Source organism: Varanus komodoensis, unplaced genomic scaffold, assembly GCF_004798865.1.
Source record: "Varanus komodoensis strain SLA01 unplaced genomic scaffold, ASM479886v1 scaffold115, whole genome shotgun sequence".
Taxonomy (NCBI): Eukaryota; Metazoa; Chordata; class Lepidosauria; order Squamata; family Varanidae; genus Varanus; species Varanus komodoensis.
The window spans coordinates 785,811-806,338 of NW_025335330.1; the positions used below are offsets into that span (position 1 = coordinate 785,811).

The 20,528-nt window shown below is 51.9% G+C and overlaps 1 protein-coding gene across 4 annotated transcripts in view; it reads left to right on the forward strand.

Annotated features, from left to right (window-relative positions):
• Positions 1 to 79: 79 nt before the first annotated feature.
• DLG1 (discs large MAGUK scaffold protein 1) overlaps positions 80 to 20,528 on the forward strand; it is a 103,092-nt gene continuing 82,643 nt past the window's right edge. For 3 of the 4 annotated variants that reach the window (XM_044421154.1, XM_044421155.1, XM_044421157.1), the window contains exons 1-2: positions 80 to 207; positions 3,824 to 3,990. In XM_044421154.1, coding sequence (XP_044277089.1) covers positions 129 to 207; positions 3,824 to 3,990 — 246 coding nt within the window. In that variant the 5' untranslated portion in view covers positions 80 to 128. Of the gene's footprint in view, positions 208 to 3,823; positions 3,991 to 18,440; positions 18,700 to 20,528 lie in introns of those variants that run through there. The other variant, XM_044421156.1, reaches the window with a different exon arrangement.

Consider the following 20,528-nt stretch of genomic DNA (forward strand, 5'->3'; position numbering starts at 1 on the left):
CGGGGGGCGCGGGCGGCGCTGCCCGGGCGCCCCGCGGACCGCTGAGCCCACGCACCGGCGCCGCGCTCTTTGCAGACACGCAGCGCGCCCTGCGCCTCCTGGAGGACTACCGCGCCAGGCTGAGCCAGATGGACGACCGGCCGCTGCGGAGCTCCGTGGAGCGGGTCATCGGCATCTTCCAGAGCAGCCTCTTCCAGGCACTGATAGGTACGAGCTTCCCCGGCCGTCGCGCTCGCGCCCCCCGCTCCCTCCGGCCGCGGCTCCGGGCGCCCCACTCCGTGGCCCTGCGGACACTCCACCGGCGGGGCAAGCCTTCCTCACCGCTGCCGCGGACTTGAGCGCCCATCCTCCTGAGCCAGCGGGGGATGCTGGGAAGGGGCACCCGGAGGGCCCGGGGTCGGGCAGTGCGGGACCCCGGTGGGGCTGGGCTGGGCTGGATGGATTCCGACTCTCTCCGCCCGCACCCCGGGACCTCGGCAGACGCTGCCTCCCGACCTTAGCTGGCTTCTCGGGTTTTTTCTTTGGAGGGACGGGAGTGCTCAAAGGGCAGTTGGGTAGAAATGTGCCACCTGAGAAGCACCCCCAGGGGTTTCTTTTCCTCAGTACAGCAGCTGTGTTGATGTTACTGGAGAAGGGCAGCCGTTGTGACAAAGAGTAGCTCTGTGCAGAAAAGGACCGAAGTAGTATTGTCCAGCATTTCATGGGAACAAGCAGTAATTCTTTACTGCTGCACTGCAGAAAACTCTGGAGTTTTATTGCCAGTTATTGTTTTGTCTTGATTAGGCTGTTTCTAGCTGATGAAAATCTGTAAAAGGGGCATGTATATATGTATCTGCCTGTTTTAATCCAGAGGTAGAAAGGTATTGGTGTTCTTCTAACTGACTTCTTTCTTGTCAAATTAAAAATAATATACTTTTCTGGGAAGAATATGCATGCAGAGTATTGTCTGAGGGCAGGCGGTGAAACCACAGCAAAACTGTGGAGCTCCAGGTCTGACTGGAACTTTCCTCAGTGGTTGTGTGCAGAAAAACACTTCCAGTTCTTATCATACTTTCCATTTCAGGGTTTCGCAGTGATGAATTTTGGCTCTTTTCGCATGAAGGTATTAAGCAAACAAATGCAGTTAATAACATTGGAGTACTGCTGAAAACCAGCTTCATGGTATCCCTACGGGTTTGGCTGTTCTGGGATTCTTTGTGGGGGCACTTGCGAAAAGGCGCCCCTGTGGATTGTGCTAACCTTTGCGCAGCAAAGGGCTGATGTCCTCAGCTGGAATTCAGCTCATCCCAGTGGAGGGGTGGCACCACTCATGGGCCATGGGAAGGCAAGTTCCTCTGGATTCCCTGTGGATTGTTCTCAGCCTCCTTTTCCCAGTCCAGGTCTGCATTGGATTCTGTTAGTGCTCGTTCCCAGGATGCCTTTGTGAGTATTCTCTCACAGAAAATGAGAATAAATGAGTTGGGAGATTTGCAAAAGGTGTAATATGCTGCTATTTTAGAACACAGAAAGTATTTAGAAAAATGAGCGCTCTCAGAAGCAGCAGTTTAGACAGTAGGAATTGATATGTTGAGCTTGCATAAGCAGAAGGTCCCAGTTTCAACTCCAGCTCCCTCAGGTTCCTTCTGTGTCTTAAGTGCGTCTTCTTTGTTGTTGAGACCAAAGTGGGGGCGGTGGCCACAGCTGAGGAGCAGGTGGTCCAGATGCAGAAGGATCTGGGCAGAATATGGAAGTGGGCAGGGAACAACTTACGGCATTCAGTGCGGATGAGCGCAAGGTCTTGCGCTTGGGACACAGGAGTGGGTGCCACAGGTACAGGAAGGGGGGCACGTGGCCGCAGAGCAGCACTTGTGGAAGGGGCCTCGGGGTGCTTGGCCACAGCAGGCTGAACATGAGCCAGCCGGGTGACACGGCGGTCAAGAGGGCAAACGCCACCCTTGGATGAGCAGCCAGACGCGTGGCTTCCAGATCTAGGGCGGGGTTGATCCCGCCCTGCAGTACTCTGGTGCTCCCACAGCTGGAGTCCTGCGTCCAGTTCTGGGCTCCACTTTATAGGGGAGAGAGAGCTAGGTCAGAATTGGCTCAGCACAAGAAAGGTGGCCGGGCCGGGAGGGATGACACATGAGGAGAGGTGGAAGGAACGGAGTCTTTTCAGCCTGGAGGAGAGGAGACTCCGAGGGGACATTTTAGCTAATTCTAGGGGACGTCAAGTGGAGGAGGGCCGTGAGCTGTTCTCCCCTGCAGTGGAGGGCAGAACGTGTTCCAGCGGGGCAAAGCTCAAGGCACCGGGCTTCAGGCGGGATGTCAGGAAGGGCTTGCTGACGGTTCGGACCTCTCGGGTAGGGAATGGGCTCCCGAGGGAGGTGGTGGAGGCCCCACAAGTGAGGATTTGCTAGGAAGGATTGGACAACCACATGTCGGGGATTGCATGAGCGGGGCTGGCTGGAGCAGGGGGTCAGACTAGATGGCCCAGGAGTCCCCTTCTGACTCGCTTTTCCCCCTATGTTTCTAAGTCCTGGAGAGAAGCTGCCCATTGGTGGAAATGCCACAGAATTGGGTTGCCCAGTGGTCTAGTTCATTGCGATGCTGTTTGCCGCGTACCAGCAACAAGCGTGCTGCCCCCGTTGCATGACCCGTACTGGGAGTCTTGCTGGCCGCCAAAGGAGGTTCTCGGCAGCCTCCTCTAGTTTTGGGCCTCGTTTCATTTGTGGGCACTGCTTTCATTGAGTTGGTTTGTGCCCTTTTCTCTTGCCTTGGTCACCCTCAAAGCCAACACAATTTTACATAGGTCAGATGAGAGCCATGCTGGTCCCACCTCTCTTGTCCTGCGCCTGTTTGTGTGCTGGCCAGCAGAAGGTCGGACGGGAATGCAGTGGCACCGTCCCTCTTGGTCACGTTTCCTGGGAACTCGTATTCGACGGGCGCTGTCTGCTACTGGAGGTAATTGGTGGCCACTGTAGCAAGTAGCCACAGATTGCTTCATCCTTCCTGAACCTGAACGAGAGCATCCTATATGGTATATTTGGAAGATGCCTGGATTTTAGTAGCACAGTGGGGGGCGGGGGAGAGAATGAGTGTTTTGGGTGCGTCTGCAGTCAGGTCTTGGTGGGTAGCTGTCAAGGTTAAGATAGCCTTTTTGATCTGTCTTGGAAGAGATGGAGCAGCTTGGGATGAAAGCTGCCTCGGTATCCTCAGCCATCTAGCAGAGCTGCATTTCATTTTTAATGGTATGTATCTCCCTGTGTATCTTGAAGGTGTGTGTTTTTCTCAGTCTGTGTAACAGGAATAAACATCTTTTTTCTCGAGCTGCCTTCTCCGGGGGGGGGGGCTTGTTGGCAGCCGCGTGCTGGTGGTGGTCTGCCCAGGCTGCTGCTCCCTTGCCTTCTGAAAGTTCTTGAGAGAATAAGATGGGCAGCATGGGCTGGTGGTGATCTTCCCGTTTCCTTTTTCCACAGCCATGCACATTCTCCTTTTCTCTCTTGGTCTTACAGATGCACGTGCAACCTTTGAAAGTGTAGATTTAGCTGAGTGTAGGTTTTTAAAAGCTTTCTTGCTGTCCCTGCCATGCACAGGACAGGAAAACTGGCTGTAGCCTGCCGAGGGCCACGTGCTGTGCAGCTGAGGGCTGCAGGGTGCTAGTTCCTGCTTTCCGAGTGGCAGCCAGCACGGTTGTGTTGGTGCTCGGCAACGGTGTGCTGCTGTTCGTGCGAGAGAGGCGCCTTTGTCCCGATGGCGGTCTGGTCACACACTGAAGGTGGAAGAAGATTCAGTGGGGAGCCACAGTGATTGATGATAAGTGATTACTGAAACATCTGTTTGTCTCCAGATATTCAAGAGTTTTATGAAGTGACTTTACTTGACAATCCAAAAAGTATCGATCACTCGAAGGAAGTTGACTTTGTGCATCCTGTGAACGCGTGGGACTTCTCCAGCCTCCCCAGCACAACCGTGACTTCTGCAACTCTGCCGAGCAGCCTCAGCCCAGCCACAGAGGTATGTGAGGCCGAGACGGAAGGGTCTGCTTTGCCCCCGAGCAGCAGGAAGCTGCCTCGGGGCCAGGCTTTGGCTTGCACCGTCCCAGACCAGTGGAGCTGGAAGGGGCCAGAGGTCCATCGGGTCCGACCCCTGCTCAGTGCAGGACTCTGAGTTAAACGCTCCCTCTCGGGGATCGAGTTGTCTCGATGGCAACTGTCCAGTTGCTCCTTGAGTGCCTCTTGTGTGGGAGAGTCCACACCCTCCCTGGGAAATTGGTTCCGTTGTGAAACGGCTCTAACGCTCCAGAAATTTCCCCTGAAGCCTGGCTTTCTGCCGCTCGAGCCCAGCATTCCTGTGTCCTGCGCTGAACGTATCAGTGTGGATTGCGTGATCAGAGCAGCTGCCGAGAGGGCATCTTGGGCGCTTTTTGCAGGGGATGCTCATGGTGCCCTCTGGAGGTGGTAGTTGCTTTTGATGCATTTAATGATTCTCACATTGGTATTTAGCGGTGGCAGCCACACAAGTGTGACCCTAGTGAGCGTGCATGCCTTCTCACAGGGCCGCGTGCCTGTTTCCCCGCTCCGCTCCCCTGTGTGAGGCCGAGTAGGGAGTGTTCATGCGTTATGCCGGCTCGAGGGGCTCGCATGCTGGACGGCGGCCCCGCTCAGAGCGCCGCTTGGTGCCTCAGGCGTGTGCCACTGTCCTCCCGCTTAGCCCAGCTCAAGGGCTCCTCGCCACCGTAAGGGAGGGCGGCACAGGAGCAGAAGAGCCGTCGGGGCATGTGGGTCCAGTGCCCTCCCGGACGAGTGGCAGTCGGGGGGCCTGCAAGCAGGACACGAGCGCAGCAGTGCCCCCCAGGTCACCCTCCCTGCTGCCTTGGATGGAGGAGGTAGCTCCTGGGATCGGTGCTGATAGCGTTTGATAGCTTTCCTTCCGAGAATTTGCCTAATCTCCTTTTAAAGCTCTCCAAGTCAGTGACATCAGCACTACAACTTGTGGCAGAAAATCCCACGGTTTCACTGTGTGCTGCATTGAGAAATGTGTCCTTTCATCTGTCCCGGACTGCTTTTCAGTCATCTTCATCGGATGATCCTTTTGGGCCTTAGTGTTACAGGAGGAAGGTATTTTAACATTGGACATGGTGGAGAGGGAGTTTTGCCCTCTGCACTCGCCCTATGCACCGTCTAGTTTTCTCATTGGCCATGTCCCCTGCCAGTTGAGTTGCAATTTTTCTAAGATTAAAACCACCAGATGTTGCTATTCCTCATAGAAGAAGTCTTTCAGCCCCTTGATCTTTTTGCTTGCTCTTTTCTTGCCTCTACTCCTTTAGCTTTTTTAAGGTATGGTGTCCAGAACTGAACACAGTACTTCAAGTGTGGTCTTGTTGCAGATTTTTATGATATGGGCAATTTTATATTTCTTTTTTCCCATAATGATTCCCAACAGGGATTTGCCCCTTTCATGAAGGTCATGGGGTGATGGTGTGTTTGAATTGAACTGTGCATCATAACTCTGAGGTTCTTTTGTTGGTCTCTGCCAGCTCAGAGCCCATCAAAAGCTTTCATGTGACGTTAGGATCTTTTGTCAATGTAACGATCACCTCCTTAGAGAAAAAGTTTTGGAGCGGTTGGTATTCCCCTTTGTTTTAACTGCCTTGCAAACCTGCCTGGAGGGGGAGTGTGACCCCACGCAGCACCGGTTGACTCTGATGGACACAGTGGTGAAGCAGGGGCAGCCCTGTCTTGCCAGGTTAAGTGTTCGTTCTTTGTGCTCATCAGGCCTGGGAGCATCGGCTCCCTTGGACTGGGGTGGGTGGGCGGCGTCAGCAGACTGGTGGCACTTGAGCAGCCAAGCTCTGGGTGGCAGTTTCGTGCTTGCATTCAGTAGCTGAGGGGTCCAGTTGGAGCTCGGAGCCGTGGGCCAGGGGTCTTCAGCCTTTTGGACCTGTGGGCACATTTGGGAGTTTGAGATACCGCTGGGGGCACCCCTGCAAATTGCCTCGTCTGTGGATTGCAATTTTGGCCTCTACCTGCCAGCTCTGTGTCTTATTCATCCAGGACTTTTGGTTTATGGTTATTGGACAGCAGTATAGCTCTGTAATAAGGGACCGTCTAATTCAGCTAATTGTGGATGGCACAGTGCAACTGATGTTTCCTTTAGACATACGCTTAGGCAGTGTCCCATAGTGATTTCTTTTGGAAGGAATTTATTATATAGATAAACTTTGCATCAGATTGCACTGTAATGCTGCACGCATTGCTTCAAATCATCTAATCGCTTTCCGCAAGGTGATGTTTGCTAAGTGCAAGAGAGGGTCACAGGTCTGCTGGAAGTCAGTGGAGGAGGCAGCCTGTGACACCCAGGAGCTCTGTGGGGCCGACAGCCGTGTGGGCACAGGCTTGGCTGTGCAGTGGGGAGGCAGCCGCAGTCCCCCTCGGTGCTCGGCCAGTGCTGGCGGTGCCAGAGCAGAGCTTGGTGAGGAGGCTGGGCTCTGGCTGCCCTTCCCTTGCGGAGTGGACTGCCGTGAACCAAGGGGACTTGGGCCCTGGGCTGAGTTGCCGGTAGTCCTTCACATTTTTCGCGAACTGTGAGGCCGATCCCTCACTAAACTTGCAGATCAGTGAAACATCACAACATCAAGGAGGGCCTGTTCCCGGGACTGGCAACCCTTTCTGTGCTGTGGACACACCGGAGGTTTGGCAAACTGTCCTGAGGGCCACCACACAATGGCTGTTGTGGGAGTTGAGGAAAGCAAGTAACCAGAACAGAAGGGCGACCACACGGCAAGTAACGAGTTCATTGCTCTAAGTCGCTTGCCTCTTACTGCCTCTGAGCTTCTTTCAGTGCAGTTCCTCTTGCACGGATGGTCACCCCTGAAGTAAACTCCATAGCAAGGACAGGGAAGGGTGTGCTGAGGATGTTGCCCTGTATGTCAGAGAGGGCATAGGCTCAGGCAGGTTCAGCGTCCAGAAGGGCAGACTGCTCTGTAGAAGCGTCGTGGGTGGCAATGCTGGGTTTACAAATGAGAACATGCCGCCAATCGGCCAAGCAGAACACTCGGGGGGGTCTTGAGGTGGGAAACGTCATTGCGGGAGAGTGGGGGAGCTCCAAACGAGGAAGTGTCCGTTCATTTAGCCTGCACTGACTGGAAAAAAGTATGTCACAGTCATTACAGAGTGGCTAAATTTCTCCGCACTCTAAATTTCTGTACCTTAGAATCATTGATCACAAAATGGACCAGAAAGGAGGGGACTATGCACTTAATTCTTCCAGAACCCAGTGCAAGCTGGAAATGTTTGATGAACCTTTTGCAAACAGTCTTCATGATGCTATCAGATTTAAAATACGTTTAAGTGGAAAATTGCCAAGGAATTCCGGTGCTGTCCTATTCATTGTCAGAAGGGGAGATTTCAGTAAAATGAGCAAGCTAGTAAAAAGGAAGTTGAAAGGAGGACTCAAAAGCTGTAGGGCTACAGAGTTAAAGCCATTCAGAATGCTGGAATTTAGTTAAGACTTGGGTCATAGAAGCTTCTGCTAGCCTGTTTAGCGCAGGTCATGCCACGTCCAAGTGATCATCAGTATGGTTAGCGAGCGAGGTCAAGGAAGCTCTTAGTTCCTTCAGGAAATGTGAGTCTTGCCCACACGAAGAGAATAAAAAGGAGCGCAAATTCACAAAGAAATGGAAGTGGAGAGTAAGAGTTGCCAAAATGCATTTTGTGGAGCACATTTTTAAGATGGTCAAGGTCAATATGAAGAGTTCGTCTGATTAAGCTAGAAGCAGAAATTAATTAGGGAGATAGTTGGGCTGTTGGGGGATACTGTTGACTGATGAGAAAGTTCTTGACCATATTGACTAAGTGAAGGGCTAACAACTCATTAGATCCAGGTGGTATTCATCTAAGCGGTCTTGAAGAACTAAAGCAATGTTGCTGATATTCCAACAAAAATATGTAACCAGAGGACTGGAGAATGGCTAGCGTAAAACCAATATTTAAGAGATCTAGTAGGATCTGAGAAATTATAGGCAGTTAGCTTAATGTCTATTCCAGATAAAAATAATTAGTTTACGCTTATACAAGGACTGAACACATCTGAAAAGGAATCCATATGGCTTCTAGTGAGTTAAGTCCTATCCCATTATGCGTTTAGAGTTCTTTGAGAATGTCAGGAAACACACAGATGGGGTGCTGTAGAAGCATAGGATTTGGTAGAGTTGGAAGAGGCCAGAAGGCCATCAGGTTCAACCGCCTCCCACTGCAGGACACTAAGTTACACCAACCCATTCAGATGCCTGTCCAGATGCCTTTTGAAAGTCTCCAGTGAGGGAGAACCTACAACTTCCCCAGGTCATATGTTCCATTGTCATATTGCTCTGACAGGAAAAAATTGAAAGGGTCCAGAGGAGGACAACAAAAACGATCCAGCGTTTGGAAATGCTGTCCTATGAGAAGAGACAGAGAGAACTGGGCATGTTCAGCCTTGAGAACAGAAGACCGAGGAGGGACATGATATCGCTGTTTAAGTACTGCAAAAAGACTGTCGCAAAGAATAAGGTCAAAATTTCTCATGGATACCAGAGCGTGGGGTGTGAAATCATCAACTCAAGCTGACAGCCCAGATTCAGGCTAGATATCAGGAAAAGTTTCCTCACTGTCAGAGCAACATGGCAGTGGGACCAGCTGCCTGGAGAGGTCATGGGCTCTTCTATGCTAGAGTCATTCAGAAAGAAACTGGGGAGGCATTGGGTGGGATGTTGTAAATGGGTGACCTGCAGCAGCAGCGGGTTTGACCTGATGGCCTTCTAAGTCCCTTCCAACTCCACTATTCTATGAGTCCGTGAATTCTTGCTGGTGCCTGTCTAGTCTAAAACTTGTCCCTTTAGTTTAAGACTCGCAGTCTGTGTCCTGCAGTCTGGAATGGATGAGGAGAGACCCTGTCCTTCCTCTTTGTGGCAGCCTTTTGGGTACTTGCGGAGTGCATTCGTATCTCCCCCCAGTCTTCTCTTCCGGAGGCCGAACATGCCCAGTTCTCTCAGTCTTTCCTGGAGGGCTTTTCCTCCAGTCCCTGGATCACCCTGGTTGCCCTCCAGTGTACCCTTTCTGCCTTTTCTGCATCTCTTTAAAACTCAGGTGCCCAGAACTGGGCACAGGACTCCAGGTGAGGTCTGACTAGTGCCGAGTATAGCGGAACCAGTACTTCCCGTGTTCTGGAAGTGATGCTTCTGTTAATGCGATCCAGAACAGCGTTTGCCCTTTTTGCAGTGTTTTGCCATTTTACTTCCGTTCATGGGAGTCATCGCACCAAGTTTCACTTACACTTGTAAGGTCGTATTTGCCCTCATGTGCGAAGAGTTCAAGCTCATGTTGTTTGTCTCCCATATTTGGGCATTGGTGCATAGAAATCTAAAGACCCAGGAGTTGTTCCCTGGCTTCTTTCCTTTGGCCAAGTACATCCTTTTCCTTTCTTTGTAAGGTGCAGTCCATTGCTTGCTAGCAGTCCGTTTCCCAAGAAGTTTAGCCTGTGGTTCCAAATTCCAAATCTGTCATGGCTGCACCACCATCGTAGCCAGGAATCAACATGGGATATTTCCCCCACTGTCTTCCTCTTCCACAAACTGGAAGGATCGAGGCTAAAACTACCTGGGCCCAGTGTGCTAAATTTTCCCCTCTGAGGTTTCGAGCCCAAACCCTGGAATTTCCTCAGAGCTCCAGTGTCACCAGTTCCCGTGTGAATGAGAAGAACGGGATGTGTGTCAGGAGGCTGTATGGGCATTGGTGGTCTGTTCGGTGTATCGCGGGTCTTTATTCCTGGGAGACGGCACACCGGATGATCCCAGGGGTCTTCCTGGCACACGTGTTTCTCCAGCTCACGCAACAGGGAATCTCCGACAACTATCGCTGTTCTCTGTTCGTTGCTGCGAACTTTGCTATTCTTTGCCGTACTTGATTGGCCTTCTGTCCCTTTTTCAGAGTCACTCGGTGCGTCATGTCGTTCCTCTGCAGCAGGGTTCTCGCTCCTCTCTTCCTCAAGTAGTGTAAAGCGGGTCGAGAGTTCCACTGGTGCGGAGCGCCTCCCAGTTCTCCCGCACCTGCCACCCCTTTCCAGGGAGCTTCCTCCTCTTCGCTTCCCTTCCCTTCCCTTCCCTTCCCCCGGGGTTCCCTTCTTCAGCTTGCCGATGCGATGCGCTTATTGCTGCTTCTCTGCTCTTAACCCTTGCAGTCCCACCGCTCAGCTCTTCCTCCCCTTGCTTCCCTTGAGGGTGCCCCCCCCCCGCGTTCTAGCGCCGTGTCCTCTAGCAGGGCTGCCAGCTCGCTCTTGCTGTGTGCGCAGGCCATGCTGTCCTCAGGCAAGAAAGCAAACCTCGCACGGGTGTTGCAGGTCGCCACCACTACGGCGGCCTCTCCGCCCACTCTTTGCGATTCTCTCTGGACTCGGCTGTTGTGATGGCTGGTGGCCCTGAAGGTTAACCACACAGTTCTGCTAGTGAATGGGAGTGCAACACAAAAAGAAAGCAAAAGACTGGGGGGACAACAAGAGAAAAGAAGGGGGAAACATTGGCCACCCCCGCTTGCTTTCCCCGCTTGCTTGCTCCCCGGGCACTTGGCTGCTTGCATCCCAGCGGCCCTGAACCAGCTGGGGCAGCTTCCTCCCTTCCGCTCAGCTCGGAGACGGACCAGAATGAAGCGCCCACCCACACAGCTGCTGCCAGCCAATCGGGCGCTCCCCTTCGGCTGCATCTCTCACAGCACGCTGGCTCTCAGAGAAGACTGCTTGCTGGGCCAGCGCAGGCCCCTCTCCGCTTTGCTGCTGCCTCTGCCGCCTCCTCCACAACCAAACTCCGGGTTGCTCTCCCTGTTCACTCACTCTGGTGGCTCCCTCCCTCCTAGAGGACTTGCTTGGCATCCTGAGGCCTGCCTCCATCACTTTGGACACACTTCAGACATCCTGTTACTGCTTTGCTTATGCAGCAGAAATTTGGAAGGCACCTCAAGAAACACTGAAGAAATACCTTATCCAGGAGGTAAACTGCGTGCAACAAGAAAGCAGGTGGACCAGACACTGATCTGACTTCATGTTCTTGCAAATATGCTCAACCCCAGTACCAGGAATTTTATATTTACCCTAAGGTAGGAGTAGTTCTTCTCCCCTCACCCACCATGCGCAGAGAAGGCAAGACACAAAAATGCTTTTGCCCAAATGGCACCGGTTTACATTAACTTTCCCTTTTTCAATATTGTTGCCTGTCATCCCAGTTTTACCTTAATTCAGCTGGAAGACTGATCTGTATCTTAGTGGTGTTGGTTAGTTTTAACCTTGCATGTGATTTTTTGTCCTGCAAAATATTTGCAATGATCTTTTGATTACATAGTAAACATATTATTTACTTAGAATCATAGAGTAGTAGAGTTGGGAGGGGCCAAGAAGGCCATTGGGTCCAACCCCCTGCTGTTACAGGACACCAGTTTACACCACCCCCCTCAGATGGCTGCCCAGTTCCTTTCTGAATGTCTCTAGGGTGGCAGAGCCCCCCACCTCTCCAGGCAGCTGGTCCCACTGCCGTATTGCTCTGACAGGGAGAACAAAGTCCTGCTCTCTAGCCTGAGTCTGGGTTGTCTCAGCTTGTGTTGATGATTCTGTGTCCTATGCTCTGATACCACTGAGAAGAGACCTTGACCGTTCTCTTTGTGACAGCCTTTGAGGTACTTACAGAGGGATATCATGTCCGACATCCCCCCGCCCCCCCCAAATCTTCTCAAGGCTGAACATGCCCAGTTCTCTCTGTCTTTCCTCACAGGACAGTGTTTCCAAACCCTGGATCATTTTTGCTGCCCTCTGCTGGACCCTAATTTAACTGTACTTTTCTTAAATCTTGGTGCCCAGAACTGGACTCAGTATTCCAGATGAGGTCGGACTAGTAAGGAGTTTAGGGTAACAACTACTCCTTGTGATTTGTAAGTAATGCTTTTATTATTATATAAACCATCTAGAGAGCCATGTGGCTAAGTGATGGCATACAAAAGTGCAAAATAAATAAATAAAATATTAATGCATCCCAAAATAGCGTTTCCCTTTTTGCAGCTGTCTCGCATTGTTGGCTCATATTTAGCCTGTTATCCGCAATTACTCCAAGATCTTTCTCTTTGTCAGTTCTGCCGAGTCTTGTATTCCCCATCTTGTATCAATGCGTTTTGTTTTTTTCCTAAGTGGAGAAGGACTTGGCACTTCTCTGTGTTGAATCTCATTCTGTTCCTTTCAGCCAATTATCAAGACCTCCCTGAATCTTTATTCTTCGAGGGCAGTGGTGGCGAACCTATGGCACACGTACCGCAGCAGGCACGCAGAGCCCTCTTCATCCGCATGGGAGCCAAGTCGCCCCAGCATTGCTCCAGCGGCCGAGCATTGGATAGCGGCGCACACAAGGGCCATGCTCATGCTCGGCACCAAGCGATGATGTCATGAGCCACGACTCATTAGCTGCAACTCGTCCGAGCATTCGCATGGCCGGTCAGTGCGCTGCCAAGGATATACAGTGGTACTTTGGCTCACAAGCTTAATCCGTTCCAGGACTCTGGTCATGACCCAAATTGGTCGTGAGTCAAGTAAATTTCCCCATAAGGTTCAATGTAAATAAGGTTAATCTGTTCTGTAACTATTTTTTTAAATTAGAAAAATATGAAGTGAAGTGACAACAACAAAGATTGCGGCCATCTCTCCCCCCCCCCCCGCACGACCGTGATTGCGCCCGTCATCCCTGCATGCGCCCGTCATCCCGGCGCACTGGGGGGTGGGGGGAGACAGATGCAATTGTGAGCATGCTCGGTGTGGGGGATACGGACATGATTGCGGGCATGCTTGGTGGCGGGAGATGGGCGCGATCATGGGCGCGCTCGGTGGGGAGGGAGATGGGTGTGAATGCAGACGTGCTGGGGGGAGACGGGTGTGAATGCAGGCGCGATCGTGCTTCGGGGGAGGTGGCAAAGATCGTGGTTGCGCTCCAGGAAAGACGAGCGCGGTCTCAGCTATCCCTGCCTGCCCCCAGCATGAGCGCGGCCATCTCCCCACTCAGGGTGTGGGGGAGATGGCCGCGATCGCGGTTGCCACCCAATGTGGAATTTGCAACCCGAGTCAAAATTTTTATGAAATTTTCGTTAGCGACCTGATTTGGTCATGAACTGCGGCGTTCGTGAGTCGAGGTATCATTGTATATATATTTGCTTGGACTGGCTGTGTATTGTTTTTTCTAAACTAAAACCTTAGTTTTCAGGTTTTATTGCAGTGTTAGCACTTTGCAATTTGGGCACTCAGTCTCTAACAAGTTCACCATCACTGGGTTAGGGTTAGCAAAATGAGGTGTCTTGGTATGATTTTGATGGTTGGAATCAGTTTAGAATGGGCAGAAATGATGAGCTGTGCAGAAAAAGCTACTTAAGGAAGGGTTTTTCAAAATCATCCCTTTCAATGGTATTTTACCCCTCTGTTAGGGTTAGGGGAGTGCACTAGGTCACGGCAGTGGTGGCGAACCTATGGCACGCACGCCACAGTGGGCGCTGAGAGCCCTCTCTGTCAGCATGCAAGCCTAGTCACCCCAGCATCGCTCCAGCAGCCGAGCTTCGGATAACAGCGTCCTGGATAACATTTTCAGGTTTTATTGTTGTGTTGGCACTTTGTGATAAATAAGTGGGTTTTGGTTTGCAGTTTGGGCACTCAGTCTCTAAAAGTTCGTCATCACTGTTCTAGGTTATTCACTATTCCACCCAGCTTTGTATCATCTGCAGACTTGATTATTGTTCCTTGTATTTCCTCCCCTAAATCATTAATAAAGTTGGTGAAGAGCACTGGGCCCAGGACAGGACCCTGCGGCACCCCACTTACTGTTAGCAATGTGAAAGGGAGAATTTGTGGCATAAATTTTATTTATTTTATTTATTTATATTGCGATTTATATCCTGCCTTTTTCCTGCAAAGGGCTCAAGGCAGCTTACATCATTCTCCTCCTCCATCTTATCCCCACAACAACAGCCCTGTGAGGTAGGCTGGGCTGAGAGTCTGTGATTGGCCCAAAGCCACCCAGTTGGCTCCATGGCTGAGTGGGGACTACAACCCAGATTGTCTGAGTCCCAGTCCCATGCTTTTAACCACTACGCCACACTGGCTCTCACTGAGCAGTGAACTAAGTGAACTGAGCAGTCTTGCTAGTATTTGTTGTTGCTCTCTACAAACATTTTCGTGGTAGTGGTTTAACTGGGTGGTTGCAATCTTTTTCTTGTTGTGGGTGTCTTAGTTGTACCACTGTTGCTTAAAGTACCGGCAGATGATGATGCCTCTGAAGTTGTTGCAGACAGACAGTCAACGACTGGGTTCGCATGAATACAGCAACCCATCATGGGCAACTAGCTGGGTTGTTTTTGAGCAGCAGGCCACCCTGTCAATCACAGGTTGTCATAGGAGTGGTTGATCCCACAGGAGGTTGTTTGGTTGTCTGAGCCTGGCAGATGGAGAGCGGTGAGCGAATTGCTCAGGAAGAGCTCTCGGTTCTCCTTGCTGCCCGCTCTGCTGCCCGGCTGCCTCCCTGATTATGCTGGCGGAGGTGGCCTCCGTTTCGGCAGCCTTCCACTTTCATGCCAGGCCTGCCTTGGTTTGGTCCGTCCAGGATTTCATGACTACCGTGACAACCATGGGGCCACACTGTGTTTCTGCTGCATGTGACAGATAGTGCGCTTGGCCTGGTGCTGGTAGGGTGGAGGACAGTGCTCTGGTGGCGGTGGTGGGGAGGACTGCTCATCTCCTTTGTGTATTTGAAGTGTTTTTATCCTGCTTCTCACCAGAAAAGCTCTCCAAGTGGCTTACATGCAGCCAATAAAAAGACGTGACATTCAAGGGAAAAGGAAATGGAAGGTTTGCATAAGCAGCTGCTTTGTTCAGCAGTGGGATCAACAAACTTCGGAGATAAAATACATTTTTTCTTGGTTTAATCTGAAACCTCTCTGAAAAAGCACATCATTGCTTTGGTCCTTCTCAGCTTCTTCAGTGTTCCAGTCTCTTCCTCTCTGGAAAATAATGGATGCGTGGATTGAATCCATTGTGAGTCATCCACTAGCAGCATTGAGCCCCCCCCCTTTTCCCTGGAGACCCCTCAGGTGATCCAGCTCTCCTCTGGGGGGCTGCAGGGGGCCCTTGGTGCGGATTGGAGTTGCGTGGAAGAGGCCGTCTTGCTCCACTGATTTTTGCTGGACGGCTGCTTTGGCCGGACAGTGGAGGCGTTTCGGGGAGGAGAGAGGCTCAAGTGCAACTTGGATCTGGGCCTCTCCTGCCATCTTCCCTCCTGCTGCATCTCCACATCGATTTTCCTGGGTTTGGAGAGGCATCCGGCGTGGTTCTTTCTGCGTGGGCTGGGCTGTGTGAGGAGGGTGACGAATCGCAGTCTCCTGCCTTGCACTCGGGGCTCCAAAGACCCCGGGCTTCCTTGTGTGCTGTCTGGGGCCCCAGGATGGCTCCTGGAACTGCAGCCTATTGAATTCTGCCTTGTCAGTGACTTTTCTGAGCTTTGCCAGAGTGTTGCTAGCAAATGCATGAGCTTTCAGCTTTAATGTGCACAGTATGTAAAGCTCTGTGGTTTAGAAATGTGCTTCAAGATGTGCGAGCAACTAGGACAGAGTCAAGATTTTTACGGTATTTTATTTATTTTTAGGGTTGTATGGCCTACCTATCAGTGAAATTCTCAGGGCAGCTCACAAAATTTCAGAATGCAAACTAGCCTTCTCCCAGGACGGGAAAACTGGCATTAGTCACATTTGGTGTCATTTTGTTACCCCAGCCATAAGTGCCCCAAGCGAGGCACGTGCCGCACCTGGAAGGCCTTTGCCCCGGCTGAGTGCCGCCTCCCTTTGTGCCACAGGAGCTTCTGCCAGTGCGCGTTGGTCTTTCCCGAGGCCACGCAGAACAGCAACACCTGCCTAACAGCACTTCATTTAATGAGCATTTTCTACCTAACAGTAATCTCCTGTACAGTTAAAAAAACCCTTTCCCTTAGTAGCACAGGCTAGGAAGAGTAGCACAGAAAGCCTTTAACTAAAGCATCGCTGCCCAGGGCTGTTCTCCTTCTGTGTGCTCTGGAGCAGCGGAGAAGGCTGCCCTCTGCTGCTCGCTGGCGGCACATCCTCCTCACGGTGCTCCGGAGCAGGCCTGCAGGAACGGCCGGCGAGCCTCTGCTCTCCCGCAGGGCCGCGAGGCTCAGCCGGGGCAGGAGCGTCCAGCCTGCACCCCCACCCCCTTGGACCAGGGGACAGAGTCGGGGCTCACATTCACCCCGGCAGCCGCTAGCCCCGAAGCCCGCGTGCGTTTGTGCATGGAATGTAGGGTCATGACTTGCAGCAATGGTGGCCGTGTGGGCCTTGCTTGATGATCTCTGGGGAGGCATTTACAACCGTGAAGGATTCCTGTGTTTTCCCTTCAGCTTGCTGACTTTCCAGCACTCTGGAAATTAGAGGGATGTGTGGTCTGTTGATTAGGGAAATAATCATTTCAGTCTGTTGTTAGTTTTTATTTGTATACATCCTAAAAGTCAAATCTCTCAGTGGCTTATAGCAGCACATTAACAATAAATAAGAATACAATATAAAAATACAAACAAGAGCAAATGATCAATGTTGTTGTTATGTGCTGTCAAATTGTTTCTGACTTATGGTGACCTAGTGAATGAACACTTTCCAAACTGACAACCTGAAAGAAAAAAAGAGCATATGCAGGAGGTGGAAGCAGGGCTGGGCCATACAGGAGGAAAGAGCTAGCGGTGGCGCTCTCAGAACCACAGCTTTATTTCTTTGATAAATCCTGAAAAACACAAGAAGTGCCAGATGACTGGAAAGGGTTTAAAATTGTTCCCAGTTTCACCTTGAGTGTTTCCACTGTGGGAAGGCCCACGGCCTCTGGACAGCGGGTTCCACTGTCAGATTGTTCTGACGGTGAAGAAACTTGCTGATATCTAGCCTGAATCTGGGTTGTTGCAACTTAAATTGATCGTTCCATGTCCCACGGTCTGTTATCAGTGAGAAGAGATCTTGGCCTTCCTCTTTGTGACAGCCTTTCAGGTACTTATAGAGGGATATCATGTCCCCCCTCAGTCTGAACATGCCCAGTTCTTTGGGTCAGAAGAGCCAGTGCCTGGGTGTTGTTGCCTGAAACGTCTCCTCTGTCCGCATGATTTGGCGACAGGCACGCCCCTGCTGTGCACGCAGTAGATGCTTCAAGCTCCAGAATCACTCTAGCGAGAGTAGGTGGTGTCCCTTGAGCTGCGACGCTGAGACGACGGAGAGGATTCCCTGAAAGTGCACCTGTGTTTACGTGCTCGGTTTGAGGTGGAGACCTTGGGACCCACCATGTGAGTTACCTGCATAGTTCGAGTTCCTTGTAAAGTGGCTGGAGGGCAGGAGAAGCTGGGCACGTACTGGTGCTTCTCAGGAACCCAGCATGCCGTTCTGCGCATGCAGAGGGAATGGCCCAGTGTGATGACTGTTCGTCCAGATGATGCTTGCTAATAGAGGGGCTTTTAGTTTAAGGGTCCTGGAAGGGCAGGTTAGAATACCTTAGTGGGGGTTTGTTTGTGTTGTTGCTTTTTCATTGAAAATAAACTTTCTAAAGTTTGTATCTGTGAACTTTGAATTTTATGATGGAATTATGAAATCATTTTGGAGTAAATATTTGGGAATTTTGTGGTGGCTGTTGGTTAAAGCCATCTGAGCGAAACATATATTTGCTGCTGCTCATGTTCCATCTGAGGTGGTTGCCCTACTGTTGCTGGTGCCCTGCAGAGTATTTGGGAAAGGAGCGCCCTGATACCCTTGTTTGGTAATATCTCCGGCAGGACTTGATGGAGCAGGCTGGGCCTAAGGCACATTTCCAGCATGTCCCCGGCGTTGGCTGGCTGCCTCCTGTGCCCGTCCTTCCCTTGCTTTCCAGGAAGTCAAAGGAACAGGCAGGAGCAGAGCGTAGGCAGCACACGGCATTTTGTGCCTCGGTGTGATCCTCAAGATCACACTGGGACCTGCATCTTGGTACAGGGCGAGCTCCTCTTGCGGGAGGAGGTTTGAGTCGGCTGGTGCATGTGCGGACGCACACATGGATGCGCCTCTCTTCTGTGTGCACTGTGGAAGGCTGTGGGCCATGGCTGCAGCGTGTCGCCCCTCCCCTCGTCATCTGGCTTTGACGGAGCATCGAGTGGCTTGGTCAGCTGAGCGGCTTCTGTCCGTATGGAGAAGGCAGCTGAACTTACTCCGCAGCAGGGGCAGCTGCCTTCAGGTGTTCCCCTTCTGCCCCCATCCTGGAAGATTTTTGGCTGAAAGGATTCCAGAAAGGAGCCAGGGCATATTCGTGCTGATACAGTCAGCCTCAGTAAGGAGGGAGCCGGCATCTTGAAAATGGACACATCAGTTGATTTGGTTGTATTCTGTAAGTCGTCTGGATTTGTAATATCAGAGAGAATTTGGTCTTGTTTTTCTGTAACCATTTTCTCTTAAGAGCAGCACGGCCTTGGATTGAAATGTCTGAGGTGGGCAGACCTGTTTCCAAAAACATTTTTCATGAAATTCGACTGCTGACTGATGGCTGGGTCCTCCTGGGTCTGAAAAGATGTCTCCGAGCATAAAAAACTTGGACTGCTTTTCTCCAATGCTGTGCCACTGTAAAGTAGCCTGCAGCAACAGCAGCGTCTCCTTAGTGTTTGGATGTAAGGTGGGTCCGGAAGGGCTTTCTGGAAACCTCGGTCGCTTCTGAGTAAGTTAGTGGCATTGCCGGATTAGTGGGATCTGTAGCAACAAAAAGCCGTGCCGTTTGCATTAGGTCATGTGCTTTAGATGACGTGTGGGGACTGACGGGCAGCCAGGGACTGATACACGGTCAGCGTGACTGGCGCAGTGGACGGAGGATCCCTCCCCCTCCGCCCAGGAGCAGCTAGTAGGCGATGCAGGGGAGCCCCCTGGCCGGGCTGCTGGAGCTCCGCGTGGGCCTCCCACTGGGGTCTGGACGCTGCTCTTCTGTTAACTGAGCCCCTGGAGCCCCTGGAGCTGTAGGGAAAGGGCATGCGACAAAGAATGCCTATTGATTGCCATGCTGATTATCACGGGGTGTTTTGGGACTGCAAGTGGTCCTGCTGCTGCGGAAGCCTCTCGTGTGTGCCTCCTGGTGTCCCCTCCTTGGGGGTGAAGCCCAGGAAAGGCTTTGTGAGCTGCATTAACGGGGGTGGGGTAACAGCGGGGCTGTGCGAGCTTTAAGGCAGCCCTCGCCTCGGAGTTCGCTGAATCAGCCTCCTTCTTCCACACAGTTTGAAGAAGTGAAATAGGTTCTCTTATTGCAACCTCTTTGCTTGTGGGTGTGAGTTACTGCAGTTATTTCATTTAGTAATGTATTATATTTTTATCCCATTGTTTTTTTACAAAGAACTCAAAGTGTCTTACATCATTCTCCTCCTCCTGCTCTCAGTCTCATCCCCACAACAACCACCATCACCACGTGAGGTAGGTTGGGCTGAGAGTGACTGGCCCAAAGTGACCCTGTTGGCTCCATGGCTGAGTGGTGACCAGAACCCGCATTACCCGGCTCCCAGTCCTGTGCTCTTAACCGCTGCACCAGCCTGGCTCTCCTTTTGGAGAGAAAACGGTGAGCAGTTGCCTTTAGGGAAGTTTAGCTGGCCCACAGAATTTCAGGGACTGACACGTAATCAGAATGTTGTAGTTGGAAAGTAATTGCTGGAAGGAAACCATGTGGGTTGTCACTGGGAGACATCTGGCACAAAGCTTGTGTGAAGGCTTTGTAGGAATCAGTATGCCCATCTTCCCCATGCATGTCGAAAGTGCCTTTTAGAGTTCCAGTTGCTGCTTCCCAGTCACCTCTCTTATGTGCTTCGCAAAGAAAACAGAAATAAGGAGTCTTCTGAGAGAGAGGCTTCCCCGTGGGCGTGCGTGCTCGCGTTCGCTGCCAGCTGCTCACGTCTCAGCCCCGACCACTGTGAGCACGCAGGGCTGAGCAGGGTCCTGGCTCAGTGGCTGGGGCGGTGGTGCCGGCGCCGGTCTGTCAGAGCGATTGCCAGGTGGACCCCTGTTGCCGCACATGCTGTGCTGCGGGTGCGTGTTCCGAGCAGAGTGCAGGCAAGCGGCCGCAGACAGACAGCTCTGGGTGGAGCACAGCAGCCCCCCGCCTGGCAGGCTCAGGGGTCGTTCTCTCCCCCAACTCCTGCAGTGACAGGAAGGGCACACGCTGAACTCCCGTGGTGCTTCCCGGAAGTGGCGCGGGCGGAACTTGGCGGGGGCCCTGCTCAGGCCTGCATGTGTGCCAGGATCAGTTTCTCCGTAAGCGTGTACACACAGTCCTCCGAAGGGGGCATGTGGCCAGGTGCACAACGGAGCTGCCAGCAACGATTGTAGGCGTGATCCCAAGTTTCCCCAGGTGTTTGCTGCCACTGGCCTTGGAACTAGGCGCGTTGGACAACAGGCACACATGAATTCCGGTCTGTGTAGCTGGCATGTGGATTCTGCAGTGGAGCATCTTTTCCTGAGATGCTTGGA